Here is a 24,406-nt window from a genome sequence, read left to right as displayed (position 1 = left end):
ACTTCAGCGGGTCACGCAAAATTTCGCTACTCGTCTGCGTCACATCATCGCCAATGATGGAAGGCAAATCGAACATGTCATAACCTAAATCCTAATATCTCTAGCGACGTTTACATTTGAATAAAGTGTGCGCACGCTGTAGTTTGTAACTAAGGTTTTTTTTTTTTTTTTTTTTTTTTTTGTAGTTCAGTAATTGTCACCCTGTATGTAATAGCCTAACCTCTACCCAATCAACGGACATCGCTAAAGACGACAATATTGTTTCACCACAGATCGGGGTGCATGCCGATAGAACCGTTATTCTGAACTTTACTTCCAGTTAAAGACAATGGTGCCCTGATGTGAAACTATAACTCTGCAATTAACGCGGTGTTATAAATGTCAGCGACAGCATCAGGTACATGTCATCTGCATGGACACTAATTGTTTCAAGAGTTAAGTATTTACCATTTTCAAGTTGTAATAAATTACTAATTATTTGTGTGTGAGATTCAGTATCTGCTCGACCACTAGTTGCTACAACATACAACAGGCTCATTCATAAATTTATCGCGAACATAAACCAGAATGTTTGTTCCAAAAGTTTCAGTAGGTGACAACATGTTACCCATTGTTCTACATGTTTGTGGCAAGTGTGCTGTCAACACTCCAATCTTCCTTGTTCTCAGGGCTGGCTGCATACAGTCCTTATTTAATGATTACTCAGACGTCCTGTCACACCTATGACTATCTTGAGCCGATAGAAAAAGTCTGGGACTGTTTGGAGTAGCTTGTTAAACATGGCAAACAACATCCTTTGAATAGGGTTGCTCTGTGGGATACAATCATGAATGAGTAGATTCACCTCGATACGACATACCTGAAGATACTTGTGGACTTTCTTCTGCGCTCACCATTCTTTTATGGAGAGGGACTGAGCGACTTTAACAAATGGTTTAATCCTCAAAGGAGGATGCCCAAGGATGTGAAAGAAAGGACTATATAGCGAAGCTGAAATGCAACGTACATGCATCCACGAGCATGGTGGGATAGAAACACTGTCAACTGGAACAAAACCGATGAATATTTTAGACTTTGTACATTGCTTTTTCGCGCAAGATGCCCTCATTCTGCGAATTTTTCCACAGAAATTGTTTGTTCTGAAAGACTTTTCTTCGTTGGAGTATTATACCATTCGAGTAGCAAAATGAAGTTGAAAAGAAAGAGGAAAGGAAAGAGGACGAGATGACATCGCAATAAGCTATATACATGTACAATATTTTATTAGATTGCTTCATTCTTGTGCACTCATATCAGTGTGTTTGCTTCTACTAACATCTCCATTACGCATTTCTGTACTACACGTGCACAGGGCGTTTCACTTCGGACGGATGGATGCAGCCAGCACAGCACGCCACATGTGCGACCCTCAGTCCTTGATCTGGCGCATGAGCGTGAAAACCGTGTAGGAGGCATTCAGCACCTGAAACAGGAAGAGACGTTTTGTTTAATGTGAAAGGGGCAGCAGTGAAATCGCACCTTATTTCAACAGTCAAAACACCGTTGGTGAAGCGTTACTATACAATACAGGTTGTATCCTTTCTCTCCCTCACACATATAGTAAAAGTGTTGTGTCACCGCCAGACACCACACTTGCTAGGTGGTAGCCTTTAAATCGGCCGCGGTCCGTTAGTATACGTCGGACCCGCGTGTCGCCACTGTCAGTGATTGCAGACCGAGCGCCACCACACGGCAGGTCTAGAGAGACGTATAATGGTTGCAAATTCATCGACCTCCGTTATTGGGTGGAGAACTGTAGGGCCCCCCTAGACAGGTCAGGCGTGCACTACACACCGGAAGCAGCTACTAGGGTAGCAGAGTACGTGTGGCGTGCACACGGGGGTTTTTTAGGTTAGAGGGACCCCCCCCCTTGGGCGAAACGATAAAATACCTGACGGCTTACCAGAGAGGACATTATCATCGTTGATAAAGAATGTCCGTCCTCAGAGACCAAAAACAGGAAAAGTTAACGTAATATTGGTAAACTGAAGGAGTATCCAGGGCAAGGTTCCTGAATTAGTATCTCTTATTGAAGGAAATAGTGCGCATATAGTATTAGGAACGGAAAGTTGGTTAAAACCGGAAGTGAACAGTAACGAAATCCTAGACACAGAATGGAATATATACCGCAAGGATAGGATAAACGCCAATGGTGGAGGAGTATTTATAGCAGTAAAGAATTCAATAATATCCAGTGAAGTTATTAGCGAATGCGAATGTGAAATAATCTGGGTTAAGTTAAGTATCAAAGGTGGGTCAGATATGATAGTCGGATGCTTCTATAGACCACCTGCATCAGCAACCGTAGTAGTTGAGCGCCTCAGAGAGAACCTGCAGAACGTCGTGAAGAAGTTTCGTGATCATACCATTGTAATAGGGGGAGACTTCAATCTACCAGGTATAGAATGGGATAGTCACACAATCAGAACTGGAGCCAGGGACAGAGACTCTTGTGACATTATCCTGACTGCCTTGTCCGAGAATTACTTCGAGCAGATAGTTAGAGAACCAACTCGTGAAGCTAACGTTTTAGACCTCATAGCAACAAATAGACCGGAACTTTTCGACTCCGTGAATGTAGAAGAGGGTATCAGTGATCATAAGTCAGTGGTTGCATCAATGACTACAAGTGTAATAAGAAATGCCAAGAAAGGAAGGAAAATATATTTGCTTAACAAGAGTGATAGGGCACAAATCGCAGAATATCTGAGTGACCACCATCAAACGTTCATTTCTGAGGAAGAGGATGTGGAACAAAAATGGAAAAAATTCAGAAACATCGTCCAGTACGCCTTAGATAAGTTCGTACCGACTAAGGTCCAAAGCGAGGGGAAAGATCCACCGTGGTATAACAATCATGTACGAAAGGTACTACGGAAACAAAGAAAGCTTCATCATAGGTTTAAGAGTAGTCGAATCATAGCTGATAAGGAAAAGCTGAACGAAGCGAAAAAGAGCGTAAAGAGAGCAATGAGAGAAGCATTCAACGAATTCGAACATAAAACATTGGCAAACAATCTAAACAAGAACCCTAAAAAGTTTTGGTCATATGTAAAATCGGTAAGCGGATCTAAATCCCCTATTCAGTCACTCGTTGACCACGATGGAACCGAAACAGAGGACGACCGAAGAAAGGCAGAAATACTGAATTCAGTGTTCCGAAACTGTTTCACTGCGGAAAATCGTAACACGGTCCCTGACTTCAGCCGTCGCACGGACGCCAAAATGGAAAATATTGAAATAAACGATATCGGAATTGAAAAACAACTGCTATCACTTAGTAGCGGAAAAGCATCCGGACCAGACGAGATACCCTTAAGATTCTACAGTGATTATGCTAAAGAACTTGCCCCCTTTCTATCAGCAATTTATCGTAGATCGCTGGAAGAACGTAAAGTACCTAGCGACTGGAAGAAAGCGCAGGTCGTTCCCATTTTCAAGAAGGGTCATAAATCAGATGCGAATAATTATAGGCCTATTTCGCTTACGTCAATCTGTTGTAAAATAATGGAACATGTTTTGTGTTCTCGTATTATGACGTTCTTAGATAATACAAATCTCCTTCATCATAACCAACATGGATTCCGCAAACAGAGATCATGTGAAACTCAGCTCGCCCTATTTGTCCAAGAAATTCACAGTGCCGTAGACACTGGCGAGCAGATTGATGCCGTATTCCTGGACTTCAGGAAGGCATTTGATACGGTTCCGCACTTACGTTTAGTGAAAAAAATACGAGCTTACGGAATATCGGACCAGGTTTGTGATTGGATTCAGGATTTCCTAGCAGAAAGAACACAACATGTCATTCTTAACGGTTCAAAATCTTCAGATGTAGAGGTAATTTCGGGAGTACCGCAGGGAAGCGTGATAGGACCTTTATTGTTTACAATATACATAAATGACTTAGTTGACAACATCGGTAGCTCCGTGAGGCTATTTGCAGATGACACGGTTGTCTACAAGAAAGTAGCAACATCAGAAGACTCGTACGTACTCCAGGAGGACCTGCAGAGGATTAATGCATGGTGCGACAGCTGGCAGCTTTCCCTAAACGTAGATAAATGTAATATAATGCGCATACATAGGGGCAGAAATCCATTCCAGTACGATTATGCCATAGGAGGTAAATCATTGGAAGCGGTAACGACCGTAAAATACTTAGGAGTTACTATCCGGAGCGATCTGAAGTGGAATGATCACATAAAACAAATAGTGGGAAAAGCAGGCGCCAGGTTGAGATTCATAGGAAGAATTCTAAGAAAATGTGACTCATCGACGAAAGAAGTAGCTTACAAAACGCTTGTTCGTCCGATTCTTGAGTATTGCTCATCAGTATGGGACCCTTACCAGGTTGGATTAATAGAAGAGATAGACATGATCCAGCGAAAAGCAGCGCGATTCGTCATGGGGACATTTAGTCAGCGCGAGAGCGTTACGGAGATGCTGAACAAGCTCCAGTGGCGGACACTTCAAGAAAGGCGTTACGCAATACGGAGAGGTTTATTATCGAAATTACGAGAGAGCACATTCCGGGAAGAGATGGGCAACATATTACTACCGCCCACATATATCTCGCGTAATGATCACAACGAAAAGATCCGAGAAATTAGAGCAAATACGGAGACTTACAAGCAGTCGTTCTTTCCACGCACAATTCGTGAATGGAACAGGGAAGGGGGGATCAGATAGTGGTACAATAAGTACCCTCCGCCACACACCGTAAGGTGGCTCGCGGAGTATAGATGTAGATGTAGATGTAGATGTAGCACTCGCCCCAGTTGTACAGCAGACTTTGCCAGAGATGGATCAATGACAAATACGCTCTCATTTGCAGAGACGATAGTTAGCATAGCCTTCAGCTACGTCATTTGCTACGACCTAGCAAGGCGCCAATATCAATTCCTGTTTATCTTGTGATGCATGTACAGTCAGAGCGATGTTCTACAATCATGGATTAAAGTTAAGTATTACATCAACTACGTACTTTATTTGCTACTATTAATTCCCTTAACTGTTCCAGACCTCGCGCCAGCCTGCGTGAGCTTAAGCGCGTGCCTTTCGGCTTCCTCTCATACTGACTTGGCTGTCTTGCCAAGTCACAACAAAAAGCATGAAGTCTGAGATACCAAAAACCTATTTTTAGTTTTCAAGACTTCAAAATTCTTTCACATACGACATATAACCTGTAAGACTTGTGCTAACCCTCAACCTCAATGTAAACGAGACATGACAATTAAATCCTAAGGATATGAACCCTACAATACAATCTTCTCAGTTTACAAACAGCGTCACTTGGAATAAAACACTCGAGCGTTCGACAGCTATTTCCGCCATCGTCATCACGAGCGAAAGCAAAGACGGAGGCTTCACGCTTCGAGAGACGCGGGAGCGGCCGTTTCAAACGTGGCGCCGGCTCCTCACGCCGTCTGACATCATTCGCTCCCGCGACGGGACGGAGCTACTAGGAGCTGCCCAACTTGCCTTCCGCACATGTGAAACGTACCAGACGCTGCCATTCCATCTATACCTGCAGAACACCCTGCCAGTGAGCGGTAGTCTGCTATTTTAACTCCTGATGAAGATGGTGCACTGCTGTCGAAAGTTGCGTAGGCTTCCGCGGACAGAGTCAGTCGACATAAAAGTTTTCTGAGTATGGTACCGCGTCATAATGCATAAAACTACTGCTTCTGGAGAAAAACCAACGTTTCGGCCACGGTTGCAGCGGCCTTCTTCTGGGTCAACGTTTCAGCCACGGTTGCAGCGGCCTTCTTTTGGGTCAAGACCCAAAAGAAGGCCGCTGCAACCGTGGCCGAATCGTTGGTTTTTCTCCAGCAGCAGTAGTTTTATGCATTATGACGCGGTACCATACCCAGAAAACTTTTATGTCGAGCTATCGAAAGCTTGAGTGTTTTATTCCAACTGACGCTTCTTGTAAGCCGAGGAGATTTTACTGAAGCATGCCACCGCGAAAGACTCCGTCTTTACTTTCATTCCCGATGGTGATGGCGGGAACAGCTATCGAATGCTCGAATTCCAACCCGGCATATATCCGTGAATCACTTGCGTTCGTTACTAACTCTAAAATCTTCGAAATTTCAGCCATTTAACGAACACGAAGCATAGAACACATCGAGTAGGTAATAAACAATGAGATATTTCAAGAACCATTCCATGTATTTGTACAAGGTTTCCAGCAAATATCAGTACGGAACTGCCTGATCAGTTTCCTTCGTGGTAAATGCTCGAAACTTTTTCTTTAGTACCAAAGCAAGGTATTGAAACAACTATAATTTTTAATTAAACAATACATTGTTAAAAGGTATCGTAGAGCCCTTCAAAATAGGAATGTAGCGGTACTAGTGGTGATGGTTTTCGCAATAGTTCCTGGGGAATGTGTTGAAGGTGGAAGTAATGTGTGTCAGCACAATGCAGTTTCAGCTACTTCAATACGTAAATGTAGCCTAACTGGGAGGAACCTCTGATGCTCCAGTATTCTTGGCATTCACATTAAGCGTAATTTTTTCCTCGCTTTCTGCAAAATTTTCGCAGTAAAGCATAAGATACCTCACAACTTCATAGTTCTGTTTTCATAGCCTTTCGACTTTTGTTAAGAAGTTAATAGTTCCGTTAAGAAATTCAGTTGTTTCAGCGACCTGACTGATATAAAGATTACGAGCATTGGTTACATATAATTGATTAATGTCACCTTTTAAAAGCATTGTTTCTATATCTTGTTTTCCTCTGTATATTTTTTGGGTTAATAAATTTAACTTCTTGTCCTGTCAGAGACAGCAAAGGACTTGGAAGAGCAGTTGAACGGGATGGACAGTGTCTTGAAAGGAGGATATAAGATGAACATAAACAAAAGCAAAACGAGGATAATGGAATGTAGTCGAATTAAGTCGGGTGATGCTCAGGGAATTAGATTAGGAAATGAGACACTTAAAGTAGTAAATGAGTTTTGCTATTTGGGGAGCAAAATAACTGATGATGGTCGAAGTAGAGAGGATATAAAATGTAGACTGACAATGGCAAGGAAAGCGTTTCTGAAGAAGAGAAATTTGTTAACATCGAGTATAGATTTAAGTGTCAGGAAGTCGTTTCTGAAAGTATTTGTATGGAGTGTGGCCATGTATGGAAGTGAAACATGGACGATAGTTTGGACAAGAAGAGAATAGAAGCTTTCGAAATGTGTTGCTACAGAAGAATGCTGAAGATTAGATGGGTAGATCACATAACTAATGAGGAGGTATTGAATAGAATTAGGGAGAAGAGAAATTTGTGGCGCAACTTGACTAGAAGAAGGGATCGGTTGGTAGGACATGTTCTGAGGCATCAAGGGATCACCTATTTAGTATTGGAGGGCAGTGTGGAGGGTAGTAATCGTAGAGGGAGACCAAGAGGTTAATACACTAAGCAAATTCAGAAGGATGTAGGTTGCAGTAGTTGCTGATAGATGAAGAAGCTTGCACAGGATAGAGTAGCATGGAGAGCTGCATCAAACCAGTCTCAGGACTGAAGACCACAACAACAACAACAATATGTAATAAATTCCAAGCAGTAACTACACAGCACCGTGTAGTATATATTATTAAAGTATGTGTATTACTGATAATGCTAGATGGTGTATAAAACGGCATGCAATGTTAACGCTTGTCGCTGAAGTATGGCTTCCAACAAACGCAAAAATGATCATACATGGTCGAACAGAATGCGATACGGTCAGTGATGTCTATAACAACTCGATGTAGAAGTCTGTTCTATGGGACTGATAAGCTCAGATGTTAAGTCCCATAGTGCTCAGAGCCATTTGAACCGTGTTAACAAAATGAGGTTGTGAGGAAAGGTTTGAGAAATATGCTGCATTGAAATAAACAATATGTACACGTTTTTGATCACGATAACAATGTATGCCTGTGTATGTAGTTAGCTGGTTTGATATACTCCTCTGAAAGAGGAAACACAAGACGCTGGACCCAGTTAACGGTGACATCTGTTCGTTTGTTGCAAAACGACACCAAATAAAGAGTTCAGCTGCATTTAAGAGCAACTGCGGTTTCACATAAAATCACTTGTCTACGATACAAATTAACCTTAATGGAATTACAAGAGGGGAGAACAGCTGGCCGATAAGCATTTCACGCAGTTAAACGTTAATTCGAAGCCTTGAATCATGGACGGGTATCAGTTGTTGACCTGAGCATTCCGTGTACACTCACAAAGAGGCGTCGGTGACCGTTATGAACACGCCTTGTACTGCGCAGGAGTGAGCCACGCATGCGGTTGTTCCTGTGTTAGTCGTCAATCTTTGTCTTGGTTTGACAATCGCCTTCTGTCACGGTCCGTGTCTAGTTCCACATTTAACATCAGTGACAAATATGTTTCACATGCTCTAATCTTTGTCTTTGTCCCTACCCATTAGTTATAATTTCTCTTCTTTCTTTACGCCTACATGTACTTTACACGCTTCGTCAGCACGACATTCCAAATGCTTACAGTTTCTTCCACCAATGTTTCCGAGCGATCCAATATTCAGTTTCATACAGTGCTGTGATCCGGACGCACAAGTTCACGCATTCCTTCCTCAACTCTAGGTACGTTTTTGGAACGAGAAAAGCTGTTTTTTTTTAAGTAAGCATTCTTTGCCTCTGCCAGTATCCTATCTTAGTTTGATCATCATGTGTAATCAAGGTGCGTAGCTGAATTCCATAATTTCTGTTACGCGTTTCCAATTTTGATATTAACAAGTCACTATTGTTGTTTCTGGAATTATTCACGTTTTTCATCTTAGCTATTTTGTGTTCAGGCCAGATTAATTGCAAAGTAGAATGTTCATTTTATCCGACAATTGGTCTAAATGTAAGTAGTCGTGAATCTCATTATTGTTAGCTATTGTGTTTGCAGTTTTATTGATATTAAAATTTTTATCTACTTCCTCCTTTGCTTTATTTATGTAACATTTAAATGACGACTGTGCTATATGTGTTGACGGGGTAAGTCTTATCCATTCCACACGTAATGCTATAGTGGCGCAAAAGACTGTAAACTTTAGAAGTTAGAACACTAGAATTTGTCTACTCGGTTACAAATGTAGGTATATTCAACATTGTTTTTCCCTTCGAGCCGCTGTAATATGCTTCTTGTAGTTTTACTTGGTGCAGAATTACAGTTATAGTTCGTGGAGGCGAGAAGTATACATTTGTGCGACCTGTACTTGTTTCGGCGTAACTCGTCTGAAGTTTATTGTATTTGGACTGTTGCCTGGGCTGCTGCCTCTCGCGTATTTTGAAAGCTGGCAGAGACCCGGAGATGTCTAGTAAAACACGTTTGTCATCTGTAGTTGCTGTCCATCCCTTGTGGGATCTTAAAGACTTATCTTTTTACGTATCCATTATTACATGGCAGTTTACGAAATGCAGGTATATGACAGATAGTCAGACTGTAGTTTTCTCTGTCTGCTACTGTATGTAGTGGAGTATAACGTATAGCTTCTCAAGATTATTGCATATCCAACATGTTCTAGTTAGATATTTATACAGGCTGCTTGACATCATTATTACCTTTTTTTAGAGATATTGCAGGAGATTTACTGCGTAAGATTTTATTTAGGAATATATGTCTAGAAACCGTCCGTTTACATGTTAAAAGGAAATGTAACTGGAATCAAATATTTCATACTTGCGTTAATTTTCATGTTTCTTAACATAGTTAACTACTGAAAGTTCTCAACAGGGCGGCAACAGTGACAAATTTCATAAATCGTATTTGCACTGTGATATCTGACACTCGATCCTAAATATCTGGGTGTGTAACTAATCCTACTTCAGAATTTACAAAAGTCTCGTCACGAATATTCCTCGTGCAGCCTTCCCAAATGTCATCACTCTTCTGACTTGTTTGATGCGTCTCAGAGTAGTCCAAAGACCCTACGTTCTCAATTATTTGTTGGATGTATTCCAGTCTCTTTCTTCCTTCACAGTTTTCATTCTATATTACAATACAAGTTATTCCCTGATGTCATAACACGTGTCCTATCGTTCTGTTCTTTATTCTTGTTACTGTTTTGTTTTCCATGTGTTCATTTCTTCGTCGATTCTACGGATAATCATCCCATTTATTATGTTATCAGACCACCTAATTTTGAACATTCTTGTGTAGCACCACATCTCACACTCTTCGAGTCTTCTTTTCCGGTTTTTCCACGGTGCATATTCGTACCACGTAATGCTGTGCTCCAAACTTACAGATTTTTTTCGCAAATTAAGGCGTATATTTGACACAAGCAGACTTCTTTTGCCCATAATTCCCTTTGCCTATGCTAGTCTACTTTAAATGTCCTCATAGCTGCGTTCGTTATGTGCTTCTTGCTTCCCCAAGGTACTAAAATTTCTTCACTCCGTCAACTCTGAGGTCACCCATTTTCAAGTTGATTTTATCGGTAATCTGATTTCAGCTATTCCTCATTACTTTCGTCCTTCTTTGGTTTAATTTCAATCCATATTCTGTACTCATTAGACTGTTCAGTCCACTCAACAGGTCTTGTAAATCTTCTTCACTGTCACTAAGGCTAAAGTGTCATCATCCAATATTATCATTGATGTGTTTCACCCTGTGCGGACAATGATTTTCTGAAAGCCTGATGGTATATCTCCAGTCTCATAGATTCTATAAACGAACTTGAATAGTCCTTGGTAGACACTTTTCCCAATGATTTTAGAAATTTTGAAGGAATGTTATCAGTCCCTTCTGTCTAATTTGATCTCAAATCTTCCAGAACTCATTTAAATTCTGATTCTAATACTAGATCCTCTATGCCTTCCACTACTTCTCCCATATCTTCTTCTATAATTTCTTCCCTCCACACCCTTCACTCCGTATGAACCTTCAAATCCGTTATTTTTCCTCTGCGTCTAACAGTGGCATTCGCATCGCAGTCTTAATGTTGATGCCCTTGATTTCAATTTTACTAAGGGTTGTTTTCACTTTTGTGTATACTGAATCACTTTTTCTAATGCTATTTCTTTTCCTATTTATTCACATTTTCCTGCAGCCATTTCGCCTTGGCTTCCCTGCACTTGCAATTTATTTCATTCCTAAGGCAGTTATATTGCTTTGTTCCTATCTTTCCCTGAACATTTTTGTACTTCCTTTACTCGTTGATCAAGTTAAGTACTTCTTCTGTTACCCAAGGTTTTTTTCGCAGTTACCTTTATTCTATCTATGTTTCTAGGTCCATCTTCTGTGAATCTTTTTTCAGCGATACCCACTCCCCTTCAGCTGACCTGTCAACTGTGTTAGTCATAATCGCAGCATTTAGAGCCTTAAAGAACTTCAAACGCATGCCATCATTCCTCACTACTTCAGTACCCCATTTATTTCCGCACTGGTTCTTCCGAACGATCTCTTTTACTCCAGTCCACCCTTAATCCTCAATATCGCGTGATTCGAATCTATATCTGTTCCTGAGTACGCCTTAGAATACTATATCTGATTTCGGAATCTTTGTATGACCATAATGTAATCCATCTGGAATGGTTCCGTATCTTCAGGCCTTTTCCAAGTATAGCTCCTTCTCTTGTGATTTTTGAACAGTTTATTCCCTATTACTAGTGTCATTTACGGCAGATCTCAGTTGGCGTTCCTCCTCTCTAACTCCTACTATCATCTTCCTTTCCATTCTGAGTTATTCGTTTGATATATCCATACATTTTCTGTTGCTGTCCATCTTCTGTTTGTGACGTCACATGTATGCCTTAACTGTTGTTGTCGGCATTGCTATTCTGTCCCTTCTGATGAGAAAAACTCTATCACCAGTTTGCAGTAACTCACTCTCTGCCCTATTTTCCTATTCATAACTACTCACTCTCGTTACAACATTTTCTGCTGCTGTTGATCTTACCCTATATTCGTCTGACCATAAATCCATGTTTTCTCTCCATTTCACTTCTTTGACCTAGACTGAGCCTTTGTATTTCCCCTTTCGGATTTTCTAGTTTTCCTACATCGTTCAAACTCCCGACATTCCGTCCTCAGATTTGTTGAATACTACCCTTTCGTTGATTATTCAGTCTTTTTTCATTGTTGCCTCCCCCTTGGTAGTTCCCTCTCGGACTTCCGAAAGGGAGAATATTTTGCCATCGGAGATCATTATGACACTTTTCGATTACAAACATGTCCTGTGGATAAACGTTAAGTGTCATTAATGAAGAAGTTTCCATTGCATTCTGCATCTTCATGCCACTGATCACTGCTGATTCTTCCAACTTTTCGGGACAATCTCCCCCGCGAAGGGCATGAGGTTGCCCTGAAACTCTGTCCGCTCATCGACAAGGCCCTTGGGAGAACGAGGGAGACGCCTTATACAGAAAGTCTTCGGCCGTCATTCTTGTTATTTTTTATGTAAAATTTGTGCAGTGGCTGGTATCAATCCCAGGACCCACAACATTTTGATTGCTACTCAGAAATGCTATCCCCCAACCACGGGTGCTAATTCCAGCAAAATATTAAGCAGCTAAGGGTTTCCGTCCACGTCTGTCCATTAACCTTTCTAGAAATTGCGTTACGTTGGTCTCGAATGATAGGTGCCATATTTACCGCTTCAGCATTTTGTTAAAAATAATTTTTTTTTCTCTTATGTTCAGTGGTGCACCTCTCCAGAGATCATCCAGTGCTTATGAGAGGAAAGTCATTAGGTGAGGGGGAAGAATGCGTGATTTATTCGAATCAAAAAATGGTTCTGAGAGGAAAGTCATTAGGTGAGGGGGAAGAATGCGTGATTTATTCGAATCAAAAAATGGTTCAAATGGCTCCGAGCACTATGGGACTTAACTTCTAAGGTTATCAGTCCCCTAGAACTTAAAACTACTTAAACCTAACCAACCTAAGGACATCACACTCATCCATGCCCGAGGCAGGATTCGAACCTGTGACCGTTGTGGTCGCGCTGTTCCAGACTGTAGCGCCTAGAACCACTCGGCCACTCCGATCGGCGATTTATTCGAATCATCATCGATGATGACCGCCCATACCGTGATAATAAGTGCTTGCTGAAATCCACAGATATGAGGATTTATTTCACCCAAATATTGGTGTTCTGGTGCTTGAAAGAAATATACTGGCGGGATGCGCTTGTTAGTGAAAGTAATTCAGATTGGTAACTGTTGTGCCCGCAAGTCGCAACTCCACTGCAAGCTAGCCTTGCCTTAGCAACGCCGGTTGCACGGGGCAGCATACTCGTCAGGCGGAGCGAGGCCACTAGCAACTCGAGCCGCGTATTACAGAGGTCGCCAGTATAACGGGCTCTTGCGCGTCAGCTATCACCTGGAACAAGCAGCACGCAGTTCCTATCACTACACTGCGTTGCAATGCTTAACAGTTCCAATTCCCGTGCCATAGAGCTCAGCAGGTCCATCACAGCTCATCTGGCAAAGAACATCTAGCAGTTCGCCGACGGAATCAGCATGCTAGCCTGCAAGTCCTCTGTGAAATCAGCAGCACAGGATGCATGCACTGGTTCGGTTCGAAAGTGTGTCATAAGGCCGTTATATCGTCTCCTGAGGTCAGATGGCCCACAAACGTTGTAACAGCTCCTTAATCTTGGAGACTGTCACTGGGATGCACTTGACGCCTGAGACGAGAGTACCTCAGCATCACGCGGACGGTTCATATAGATTGGCTTTGTAAACTACCACAATGAACAATGATAAATTGTTATATAGAACAGTCTTGATAATACATAATATTTGTGAACATATTCAGCATAGCAGTGACCACAATGAACAGTGATAAAATATTACATAGAATAGTCTTGATTGCATAAAAATACTTTTGTCCATAAGCGGTGACCGCTTCTAACCCGATAGGATTACCTTCGGGCCATACTCCGTAATTTCGAGTACAAGAGAATAGAAGGGAACAAGTAACATAATAAACATTGAGTTAACAATAAATTCTACAATGTTATACCCCTCGATGCTGTGTGGAGACGCTAGCATTGAACAGGAACTGTCGATGCCACCCACTGATGTTGACTGCTGACTACGTCGCATTGTCACGGAGTTAAATAGCAGTCGCCCCGCCCCTCGCCTCTCGCCCTATGCCTTACGACGACTACGTCATCTTTAGCCAATAGGATACAACGTATACAATACATGTTAGACAGCATGAATATGAGATTCAGTACTGTTGTGGTCTTCAGTCCTGAGACTGGTTTGATGCAGCTCTCCATGCTACTCTATCCTGTGCAAGCTTTTTCATCTCCCAGTACCTACTGCAACCTACATCTTTCTGAATCTGCTTAGTGTATTCATCTCTTGGTCTCCCTCTACGATTTTTACCCTCCACGCTGCCCTCCAATACTAAATTGGTGATCCCTTGATGCCTCAGAACATGTCCTACCAACCGATCCCTTCTTCTGGTCAAGTTGTGCCACAAACTTCTCTTCTCCCCAATCCTGTTCAATACTTCCTCATTAGTTATGTGATCTACCCATCTAATCTTCAGCATTCTTCTGTAGCAACACATTTCGAAAGCTTCTATTCTCTTCTTGTCCAAAGTATTTATCGTCCATGTTTCACTTCCATACATGGCTACACTCCATACGAATACTTTCAGAAATGACTTCCTGACACTTAAATCAATACTGGATGTTAACAAATTTCTCTTCTTCAGAAACGCTTTCCTTGCCATTGCCAGCCTACATTTTATATCCTCTCTACTTCGACCATCATCAGTTATTTTGCTCCCCAAATAGCAAAACTCCTTTACTACTTTAAGTGCCTCATTTCCTAATCTAATTCCCTCAGCATCACCCGACTTAATCAGACTACATTCCATTATCCTTGTTTTGCTTTTGTTGATGTTCATCTTATATCCTCCTTTCAAGACACTGTCCATTCCATTCAACTGCTCTTCCAAGTCCTTTGCTGTCTCTGACAGAATTACAATGTCATCGGCGAACCTCAAAGTTTTTATTTCTTCTCCATGAATTTTAATGCCTACTCCGAATTTTTCTTTTGTTTCCTTTACTGCTTGCTCAATATACAGATTGAACAACATCGGGGAGAGGCTACAACCCTGTCTTACTCCCTTCCCAACCACTGCTTCCCTTTCATGTCCCTCGACTCTTATAACTGCCATCTGGTTTCTGTACAAATTGTAAATAGCCTTTCGCTCCCTGTATTTTACCCCTGCCACCTTTAGAATTTGAAAGAGAGTATTCCAGTCAACATTGTCAAAAGCTTTCTCTAAGTCTACAAATGCTAGAAAGGTAGGTTTGCCTTTCCTTAATCTTTCTTCTAAGATAAGTCGTAAGGTCAGTATTGCCTCACGTGTTCCAGTGTTTCTACGGAATCCAAACTGATCTTCCCCGAGGTTGGCTTCTACTAGTTTTTCCATTCGTCTGTAAAGAATTCGTGTTAGTATTTTGCAGCTGTGACTTATTAAACTGATAGTTCGGTAATTTTCACATCTGTCAACACCTGCTTTCTTTGGGATTGGAATTATTATATTCTTCTTGAAGTCTGAGGGTATTTCGCCTGTTTCATACATCTTGCTCACCAGATGGTAGAGTTTTGTCAGGACTGGCTCTCCCACGGCCGTCAGTAGTTCCAATGGAATATTGTCTACTCCGGGGGCCTTGTTTTGACTCAGGTCTTTCAGTGCTCTGTCAAACTCTTCACGCAGTATCATATCTCCCATTTCATCTTCATCTACATCCTCTTCCATTTCCATAATATTGTCCTCAAGTACATCGCCCTTGTATAGACCCTCTATACACTCCTTCCACCTTTCTGCTTTCCCTTCTTTCCTTAGAACTGGGTTTCCATCTGAGCTCTTGATATTCATACAAGTCGTTCTCTTATCTCCAAAGGTCTCTTTAATTTTCCTGTAGGCGGTATCTATCTTACCCCTAGTGAGACAGGCCTCTACATCCTTACATTTGTCCTCTAGCCATCCCTGCTTAGCCATTTTGCACTTCCTGTCGATCTCATTTTTGAGACGTTTGTATTCCTTTGTGCCTGCTTCACTTACTGCATTTTTATATTTTCTCCTTTCATCAATTAAATTCAATATTTCTTCTGTTACCCAAGGATTTCTACTAGCCCTCGTCTTTTTACCTACTTGATCCTCTGCTGCCTTCACTACTTCATCCCTCAAAGCTACACATTCTTTTTCTACTGTATTTCTTTCCCCCATTCCTGTCAATGGTTCCCTTATGCTCTCCCTGAATCTCTGTACAACCTCTGGTTCTTTTAGTTTATCCAGGTCCCATCTCCTTAAATTCCCACCTTTTTGCAGTTTCTTCAGTTTTAATCTACAGGTCATAACCAATAGATTGTGGTCAGAGTCCACATCTGCCCCTGGAAATGTCTTACAATTTAAAACCTGGTTCCTAAATCTCTGTCTTACCATTATATAATCTATCTGATACCTTTTAGTATCTCCAGGGTTCTTCCAGGTATACAACCTTCTTTCATGATTCTTAAACCAAGTGTTAGTTATGATTATGTTGTGCTCTGTGCAAAATTCGATCAGGCGGCTTCCTCTTTCATTTCTGTCCCCCAGTCCATATTCACCTACTATGTTTCCCTCTCTCCCATTTCCTACACTCGAATTCCAGTCACCCATGACTATTAAATTTTCGTCTCCCTTCACAATCTGAATAATTTCTTTTATTTCATCATACATTTCTTCAATTTCTTCGTCATCTGCAGAGCTAGTTGGCATATAAACTTGTACTACTGTAGTAGGCGTGGGCTTCGTATCTATCTTGGCCACAATAATGCGTTCACTATGCTGTTTGTAGTAGCTTACCCGCATTCCTATTTTCCTATTCATTATTAAACCTACTCCTGCATTACCCCTATTTGATTTTGTGTTTATAACCCTGTAGTCACCTGACCAGAAGTCTTGACGTTACTGCACTTGCCTCTGCTAGATTTGGTGTATACGAAAGATAGGCTGCAGGACGCCGCTGCTTACCTAGCGACATGAACGACTTACCGAGAGCGATCAACGATGTTATGGCGCTACCATTCTGCATTCGGTTCGGGCACGTTTGATTATTTTTGCGTTGGCTGAAAGTCGTCCTTCAGCGACGAGCGTTAAAATGGCATGCCGTGTTACACACCGTCCAGCATTATCAGTAATGTTGACACATTAACAACACAATGCTGTGTTGTCACTGTTCGGAATTTAATTACGTACAGGTGTTTGAAAAAGTTTTTATTAGGGGTAAAATACATAGGAGGTAGCCAAAGTCTAAAAATATTTCATGAAATATGTGATCGTAAAGATATAGCAAAATATATAAAAGGAACAAGCAATTTTTTTTTACAGAAGTCATCATTCTGACTGAAAAATATCTTTCTTTGAAATCTGTTTGTTCATTTAGTAATATTGACCGATCTTTCTTATACCGTATGAAAATTTAAATTTCTTCTAGCGTATTTAGCAGTAGTCTTTAGGGGCATTGTGCAAATTTTGTGGTTATCTTCAATATATCCGTAAGAGTGTGAAATATTGTCAACGGAGGAGACCACAGTGAGATGGGTGTGTTTGAATAATCTACTTTTTTGTCTGGCATGTTGCCCGTATAGTTTATACATGTACATTTCTTCTCATTATGTTTGGCATTAAGATATGTTTTCTGCAATGTAATAACTAATGAATCTGCTATTTTAATTTTAAAACTGTTGGTTTTTGCCATTTGGTATGCAGTACGTATTTTTTGGCTACTTTCTACGTATTTTAGCCCCAATGTAGAAAATTTTTTCAAACAACTGTATGTAATAAATTTCAAACTGTAACTACGCAGCACCGTGTATATATTATTCAAGTATGTGTATTACTGTTAATGCTAGATCCTGTAAAAAACGGGATGCAATGTTAACGCTTATCGCTGAAGTATGGCTTCCAACAAACGCAAAAATGATGAAACATGATCGAACCGAATGCAGTACGGTCAGTGATGTCTATAACACCTGGATGTAGAAGTCTGGTCTCTGAGTATTGAACCGCAGCGAGTCTGTAGATTCGTGTGCTCTGCATCGTCCGCCATGTTGTAGTTTGGCAAACAAATTTCCATCGGTCTGTACGAGACAAAAAACTGCTGACTGATTTCTTGTTTTGAACTTTATGTCAACATGTGATGTAATAGGCAGATATGGGAGTGGAATCGAAAAGTATTTTCTTTTCGTGTTCTAGTGACATTTGCTAGCAGCCATGTTGTAGTTTGACAAGGAACGAGATATGAGCATTCATGGCTGACGCAATGAGACAGCTGAAGTTCAACATCCAGGTAATCACGGAGTATGGCATCGTTCACGTCGCTAGGTAACCGGTGGCGCCCTGCAGCCTATCTTTGGTATACACCAAATCTAGCAGAGGCAAGTGCAGTAACGTGTTAACTGATACTATTGGCTGGTCAATTATACTTTTTCACGTTATATTACATGAAAGTTTAACTGTATAACACACAAATTGCTATTTAAATACAACTTACGATAATCCGTATCAGAGTACTGAAGTTTATAATCATGCTGTCTGACATGTATTGTATACGTTGTATCCTCTGGCTAAAGATGACGTAGGGCATAGGGTGACAGGCAAGGGGCGGAACTTCTACTATTTAACTCCGTGACAACGCGACATAGTCACCAGTTGACATCAGTGGGTGGTATCGACAATTCCTGTTCAATGCCAGCGTCTCCACACAGCATCGAGGGGTATAACATTGTAGAATTTATTGTTAAGTCAATGTTTATTATGTTACTTGTTTCCTTCTATTCTATTGTACTCTAGATTACGTGGTACGGTCCGAAGATGATTTACAGTGAGTCGAAACCGGTAGTTCCTTACACTACATATAGACGGACAGGAACTGTACAAACATGGTAAAATATGGGTACAACGAGAAATTTAAAGTTTAAAAAATGGTCCCAAATATATCATAAACATATATTACACCTTTTCTGCCAATCCAGTGCTGCAAGCGAAAAGTCGAGTATTTCTGGCAGCGATCCTTCAAAGCAGGTACTTAGGCACTCGAAGGCTATGTGGAAAATTGTTGGTTCTTTGGCTTCACATTTTGCAAAAGAAAGATTTTTGGCCATTCCTCATTGGAACAGTAATTCATTGCATATTCCCTGTCCAGTGCCGATTGTGCTGAGATTGCACCATGCCCTCCTACTATGGTCGAAACTGGTGACTTTATGATTGTCGTGTCTTTTATGAGGTCGCAGTTTTTGTCTTCTTATCTCCATTGTGATCGCCAATGCTCGTCTGTAGTAAAGTTTCTATAGTGTGTTGCAGTTCTCTCTGGAGCCTTTCTTGATTTCAGTCTTAATTCCACATATTCGTTGGTAAGTTGAATAGAATCTGCGTGAATATGTAGTGCTGGCTCAGAGAACTTTTGAAGCTGAAATTTTATAGCAGCAAGACGTGTGGTCTGGGTCGGGGCTATGTTGCTCAGAACGGTAGCCACTGGTTGCCCCGTAACTAATCTCATTGATTAGCTGACTTGGGGGGTCAATAAGAGTTGTGTGTTAGCTATTGATCCAAACAGGGGCACAATACTCAGCGTCAGAGAAAATCAATGAGATGCTGTTGGTTCTCAACGTGTTGATATCAGCTCTACATGAGTATTTAGTAACTTTTGGATTATGTTTGGCCTGGTTTTTACTTTAGCTGAGGCATTTTCTTGATGTTGTTTGTACAAAAAAATTCGATCGAGCGTTACTCCTAGATATTTAGGATATGGATTGTGCCTTAAGATAGATCCTTCGGAGTAGGGCTGTCAGTTATTTGGTCTGTCTGGTATGTAAGGCCGAAAATTCCGTTTTATTCGGATTTGGTTCAAGTCCCTTTTTTAAAAAAAATATTGATTTATCATTTGTAGGTCTTGAATGAGTGTGTCCTCTGTTTGAGTTAAGCTCACGTCACGGTTTGTGTGGCTATAGAGATATCATCTGCATACATGAACTTTCGGAACATTGTAGTTGGAACGCCCAACGTGTAGATGTTGAACAAAAGTGGGGCCAGGACGGCGCCCTGAGGAAGGGCGTTGTGCAGGCTTCGGAATTTGTTTTCCTTCCGCTGAACAGTACATGGAGGGTTCTGTCGATCAGTGATACAATCCAGTATGGATAAGTTTGCTGATGAAGTGTTGGCCTATATGTGTGTGAGTTCACTGAATGCAATGGAGGAGCGGCACGTTAATCTGCTGCCTCTGTGACGACAACAGCATGACAATATTTTAGCATCTCAGGGTTGTTGAACTACACTGTGTTTTACACTGTACATCTTGCTGACTGGATATTACATACTTTTTCACTATTGTGAAAGTAGTTTCACGAAAAAAAACTGGGTATGAAACGGAATATATCATTATTACATTAATATTGTGTAATGAACAACCAAAAACCAAGGGTGTCTTACACCACTCAGAAAATATCGCTTGACAACTTCCGAAATTTTTATCTGATGTAATTACATTTTCCTGGAGACATACCGAGTCTCAACTTTATTTTCGATAAAGGTAGAAGCTGAAGTAATGAACTAAAATTTGTGCCAAGGTTGAGATATGAAGGCAGGTCTCCAGCTTACTAGACAGCTATGCTACCCAATACACCACTCTGGCATCATGTACAACACAGCTCCACAGAATACTGATGACTTAAAGATGGGAAAATCAAGATGGGCTGAAGCGTGAAATGATGTCTGTGTTAGGGAGGGCATTGGACTAGGATATTACATGCAAGTCTGTTAGCTACACGGTCAGGGTGGTGCAGTAGATAGCGTATCTGCGTAGTAAGTAAGAGACTTGCTTTGAAGTCCAGATCTTAACACAAACTTTAATTCTCTACTTCAGCTTCAATCCTTCTGAAATTTTGTCGGTGGGGTTCGGGTTCATCTCGTGCAACACAATTAGTAGTGGCCTTGGTAGGGTGTCTGCCCAGGATAACATGCTACATTGAGAATAAAAACAGGTAGCGTTCATCTACATCTACATGACTACTCTGAAACCCGCAATTAAGTGCTTGGCAAAGGATTCATCGAACCACTATCACACTATTTCTCTGCTTTACTACCCTGAGAGAATTAGATTAGGAAATGAGACACTTAAAGTAGTAAAGGAGTTTTGCTATTTGGGGAGCAAAATAACTGACGATGATCGAAGCAGAGAGGATATAAAATGTAGACTGGCAATGGCAAGGAAAGCGTTTCTGAAAAAGAGAAATTTGTTAACATCGAGTATTGTTTTAAGTGTCAGGAAGTCGTTTCTGAAAGTATTTGTATGGAGTGTAGCCATGTATGGAAGTGAAACATGGACGATAAATAGTTTAGACAACAAGAGAATAGAAGCTTTCGAAATGTGTTGCTACAGAAGAATGCTGAAGATTAGATGGGTAGATCACATAACTAATGAGGAGGTATTGAATAGAATTGGAGAGAAGAGGAGTTTGTGGCACAACTTGACTAGACGAAGGGATCGGTTGGTAGGACATGTTCTGAGGCATCAAGGGATCACCAATTTGGTACTGGAGGGCAGCATGGAGGGTAAAAATCGTAGAGGGAGACCAAGAGATGAATACACTAAGCAGATTCAGAAGGATGTAGGCTGCGGTAGGTACTGGGAGATGAAGAAGCTTGCACAGGATAGAATAGTATGGAGAGTTGCATCAAACCAGTCTCAGGACTGAAGGCCACAACAACAACAAACTACCCTCTATATGCGCACGGGAAAAACGGAGACTTAAGTCTTTCTGTGTGAGCTCCGATTTCTCATGTTTTATTACAATGACCATTTCTCCGTATGTTGGTAGGTCTCAACAAAATATTTTCACACTTTGAGGAGAACGTTGGAGATTGAAATTTTGTGAAATTTTTATTCAGCCGTATTTCTGTCCTACACACACTTTAACAATATTGTATATTCGAGAGACAATGCTCTCTTTATCAGGTTGTAAAACGTATTACTTCGCAGCCCCAAAATTGATAACATTAAATTATGTGCTACATTTTACTAATCAACAAGTCTCCAGCATTAAATCTGTCTGGACACTACGCGAATATGTATAGCTTTGTTTAGTGCCAGTGCGACACGGGAAGTTATTTGAAAGCCTATGAAACTGCATTCATTCAGTTGCCTGTTCCTATGGTTCAAGTTATATGACGAGTGAAGAGCGCGCTTTGGTTCTCAAGTTATCGGTGTTGATGGAAAAAAAGAGAGAGAGAGAGACAGAGAGAGAGAGAGAGAGAGAGAGAGAGAAGATGAGACTGGAGCAACCGGTCTGGGGCCGTCAACAGCGGACCATCGATTGCGAAGAGAAATGACAAATAACGAGGGAAAGTTCAGGTGAATACGGCTGCTACAGATAAAGTGCAACGAGAAATCCGAAAAAGAGAAAAATACGACTTGGCTAAAGTGGAGACCAAGAATCAATAGTGCATTACAACAAAGTAACAATAGGGGAGGTAATACAACACTCACAAGCGAACATGCTCAAGTGTAAATAAACGATCTTAATAAAAAATTTGCGGATATGTAGAGGGGTCAAAATAAAGTAATACCTATTTTTTCGCTTTGTCCCAATTTCACTAGTGTGAGGTAAAACACACCCCTAAAAATAATTTGGCATATTAGGTTTAGCGGGAATATCTTCGAAATCATGATACATAAAAAATGAGTTTCATACAAAGTCAAAATTTAATTAACTTTCTTGAAAACTGTATAATTAACTTTTGTAATAATTTGAAATTCTGCAAAATATCCCAAAACCATTAAGTTATTCTGAAAAATGAAAACTTTTGTTCCAACTTGAATTAAAGAACCTATCACGTCACATACATCCATGTGTAATAAAGCTTCTTTCTGAAATGCCATTTTTGCAAAATAAACTGTACATAATGTGCTGTCGGAGTATTTTCGACATACCCAATTGAAATATGTAATCATTCAATGATATTCTAATTATTTATTTTACTTGTTTTTGTTTTATGTTTTAATTGCTATTTTACGTTTTACAATCGCGTTTTTTTGTTTTAGCTGTAAGAAATGCTTAAAATATAGTCTTTTTTACACCATGCAGGTACAACGAACGAAATTTCTTCACATCATACACACAAACCATATAAATCAAAATTCAACAGGATTCTCAAATTGTGGCGGGAAATCCTCCAAATATCCTGATCTGTATGAGGCATATTTCAGGCAGTGGAAAACCTTGGCGAAGATATCTGATAAGGTAGTAGTGCCTGAAGCTTTATTATATTGTTTCTCAAGCGGAGACTGACATAGTAATCATTCGACAGAGCTAGACCTGAAAATCTCCCAAAATCATTAAGAGCCGTAGCTGTTCCATCGAGTCTTTTCGACCACCAGATGAACAGGTTGCTTGTCTTCGGACACAGCGTAAAAAACTATTTTTCACACTGTGTCCCCCCCCCTCCCCCGGTTTGGAGAGTGATATCAAGAATCTCTTCTTGAGGCCCCAAATGTCCTCGCGACAACATCGAAATGCGGTATACTAACGTATGACCAGGTGGAAAAATTATTGAAAGAAGTTTTCCAGCGTGGGATAAAAATCTGTATTATTGTTAGATTCTTGGAGTGTTCATTGTGAAAGAAGCGTTTGAGTATCGTACCAGGGCAAGTTACTTGTTCACCTGGTGATCCCAAAAAGGTCGGTGGAACAGGTACATTAGCTGTCCACCGAGGTTGGAAGAACTCTGTGAGAAGATTTTCACATTTAGTTCTGCAGAATGATTACGATGTTAGTCTGCACTAGAGAAGCAATAGGGTAAAGGTAGTCACTACTACATAATCAATTCTCTTTGTCAATGTTTTCTAAAGTACTGATGCATGCCTGATACAAACCAGGTTTTTTGTCGCGCGCGGAGTAGCCGTGCGGTCTAGGGCGCCTCCGCACGGTTCGCGCGGCTCCCCCCGTCGGAGGTTCGAGTCCTCCCTCGGACATGGGCGTGTGTTTTGTCCTTAGCGTAAATTAGTTTAAGTTAGCTTAAGTAATGTGTCAGCCTAGGTACCGATGACCTCAGCAATTTGGTCCCATAGGACTTATCACAAAATTTCCAGCTTTCAGGTTGTTTAGATTATCATCCACCGCAAAATTTGAGAATCCTGCTGAATTCTGTTTCATAATGTGTTGTGTGTAACACAATTTCGTGCATTCTAACTGCGTAGTGTAAAAAAAACGTTATGTTTTAAGCATTTCTTTACACATTACCATTATTGTAATAATTTTGTTTCATAATAATGAGTTACTAATTTCTTTCAGCTGTCATGCTACAGGGGAAAGTGTTGGGCCACTGAGAGGTCCGAATGGTCGCGGAATGGTGGTCT

General features: G+C 40.8%; 1 protein-coding gene across 1 annotated transcript in view; it reads right to left on the bottom strand.

Moving 5' to 3' along the window:
• Positions 1–1,408: 1,408 nt before the first annotated feature.
• Positions 1,409–24,406, bottom strand: part of LOC126455671 (odorant receptor Or2-like) — a 141,433-nt gene continuing 118,435 nt past the window's right edge. The window contains exon 8 of the mRNA XM_050091442.1: positions 1,409–1,462. Within this exon, the coding sequence (XP_049947399.1) occupies positions 1,409–1,462 (54 nt within the window). The remainder of the gene's footprint in view (positions 1,463–24,406) is intronic.

This window comes from Schistocerca serialis, chromosome 2 (genome assembly GCF_023864345.2).
Source record: "Schistocerca serialis cubense isolate TAMUIC-IGC-003099 chromosome 2, iqSchSeri2.2, whole genome shotgun sequence".
Lineage (NCBI taxonomy): Eukaryota > Metazoa > Arthropoda > Insecta > Orthoptera > Acrididae > Schistocerca > Schistocerca serialis.
The sequence above is the reverse complement of the archived record's forward strand: the minus strand, read 5'-3'. Positions and strand labels throughout refer to the sequence as shown.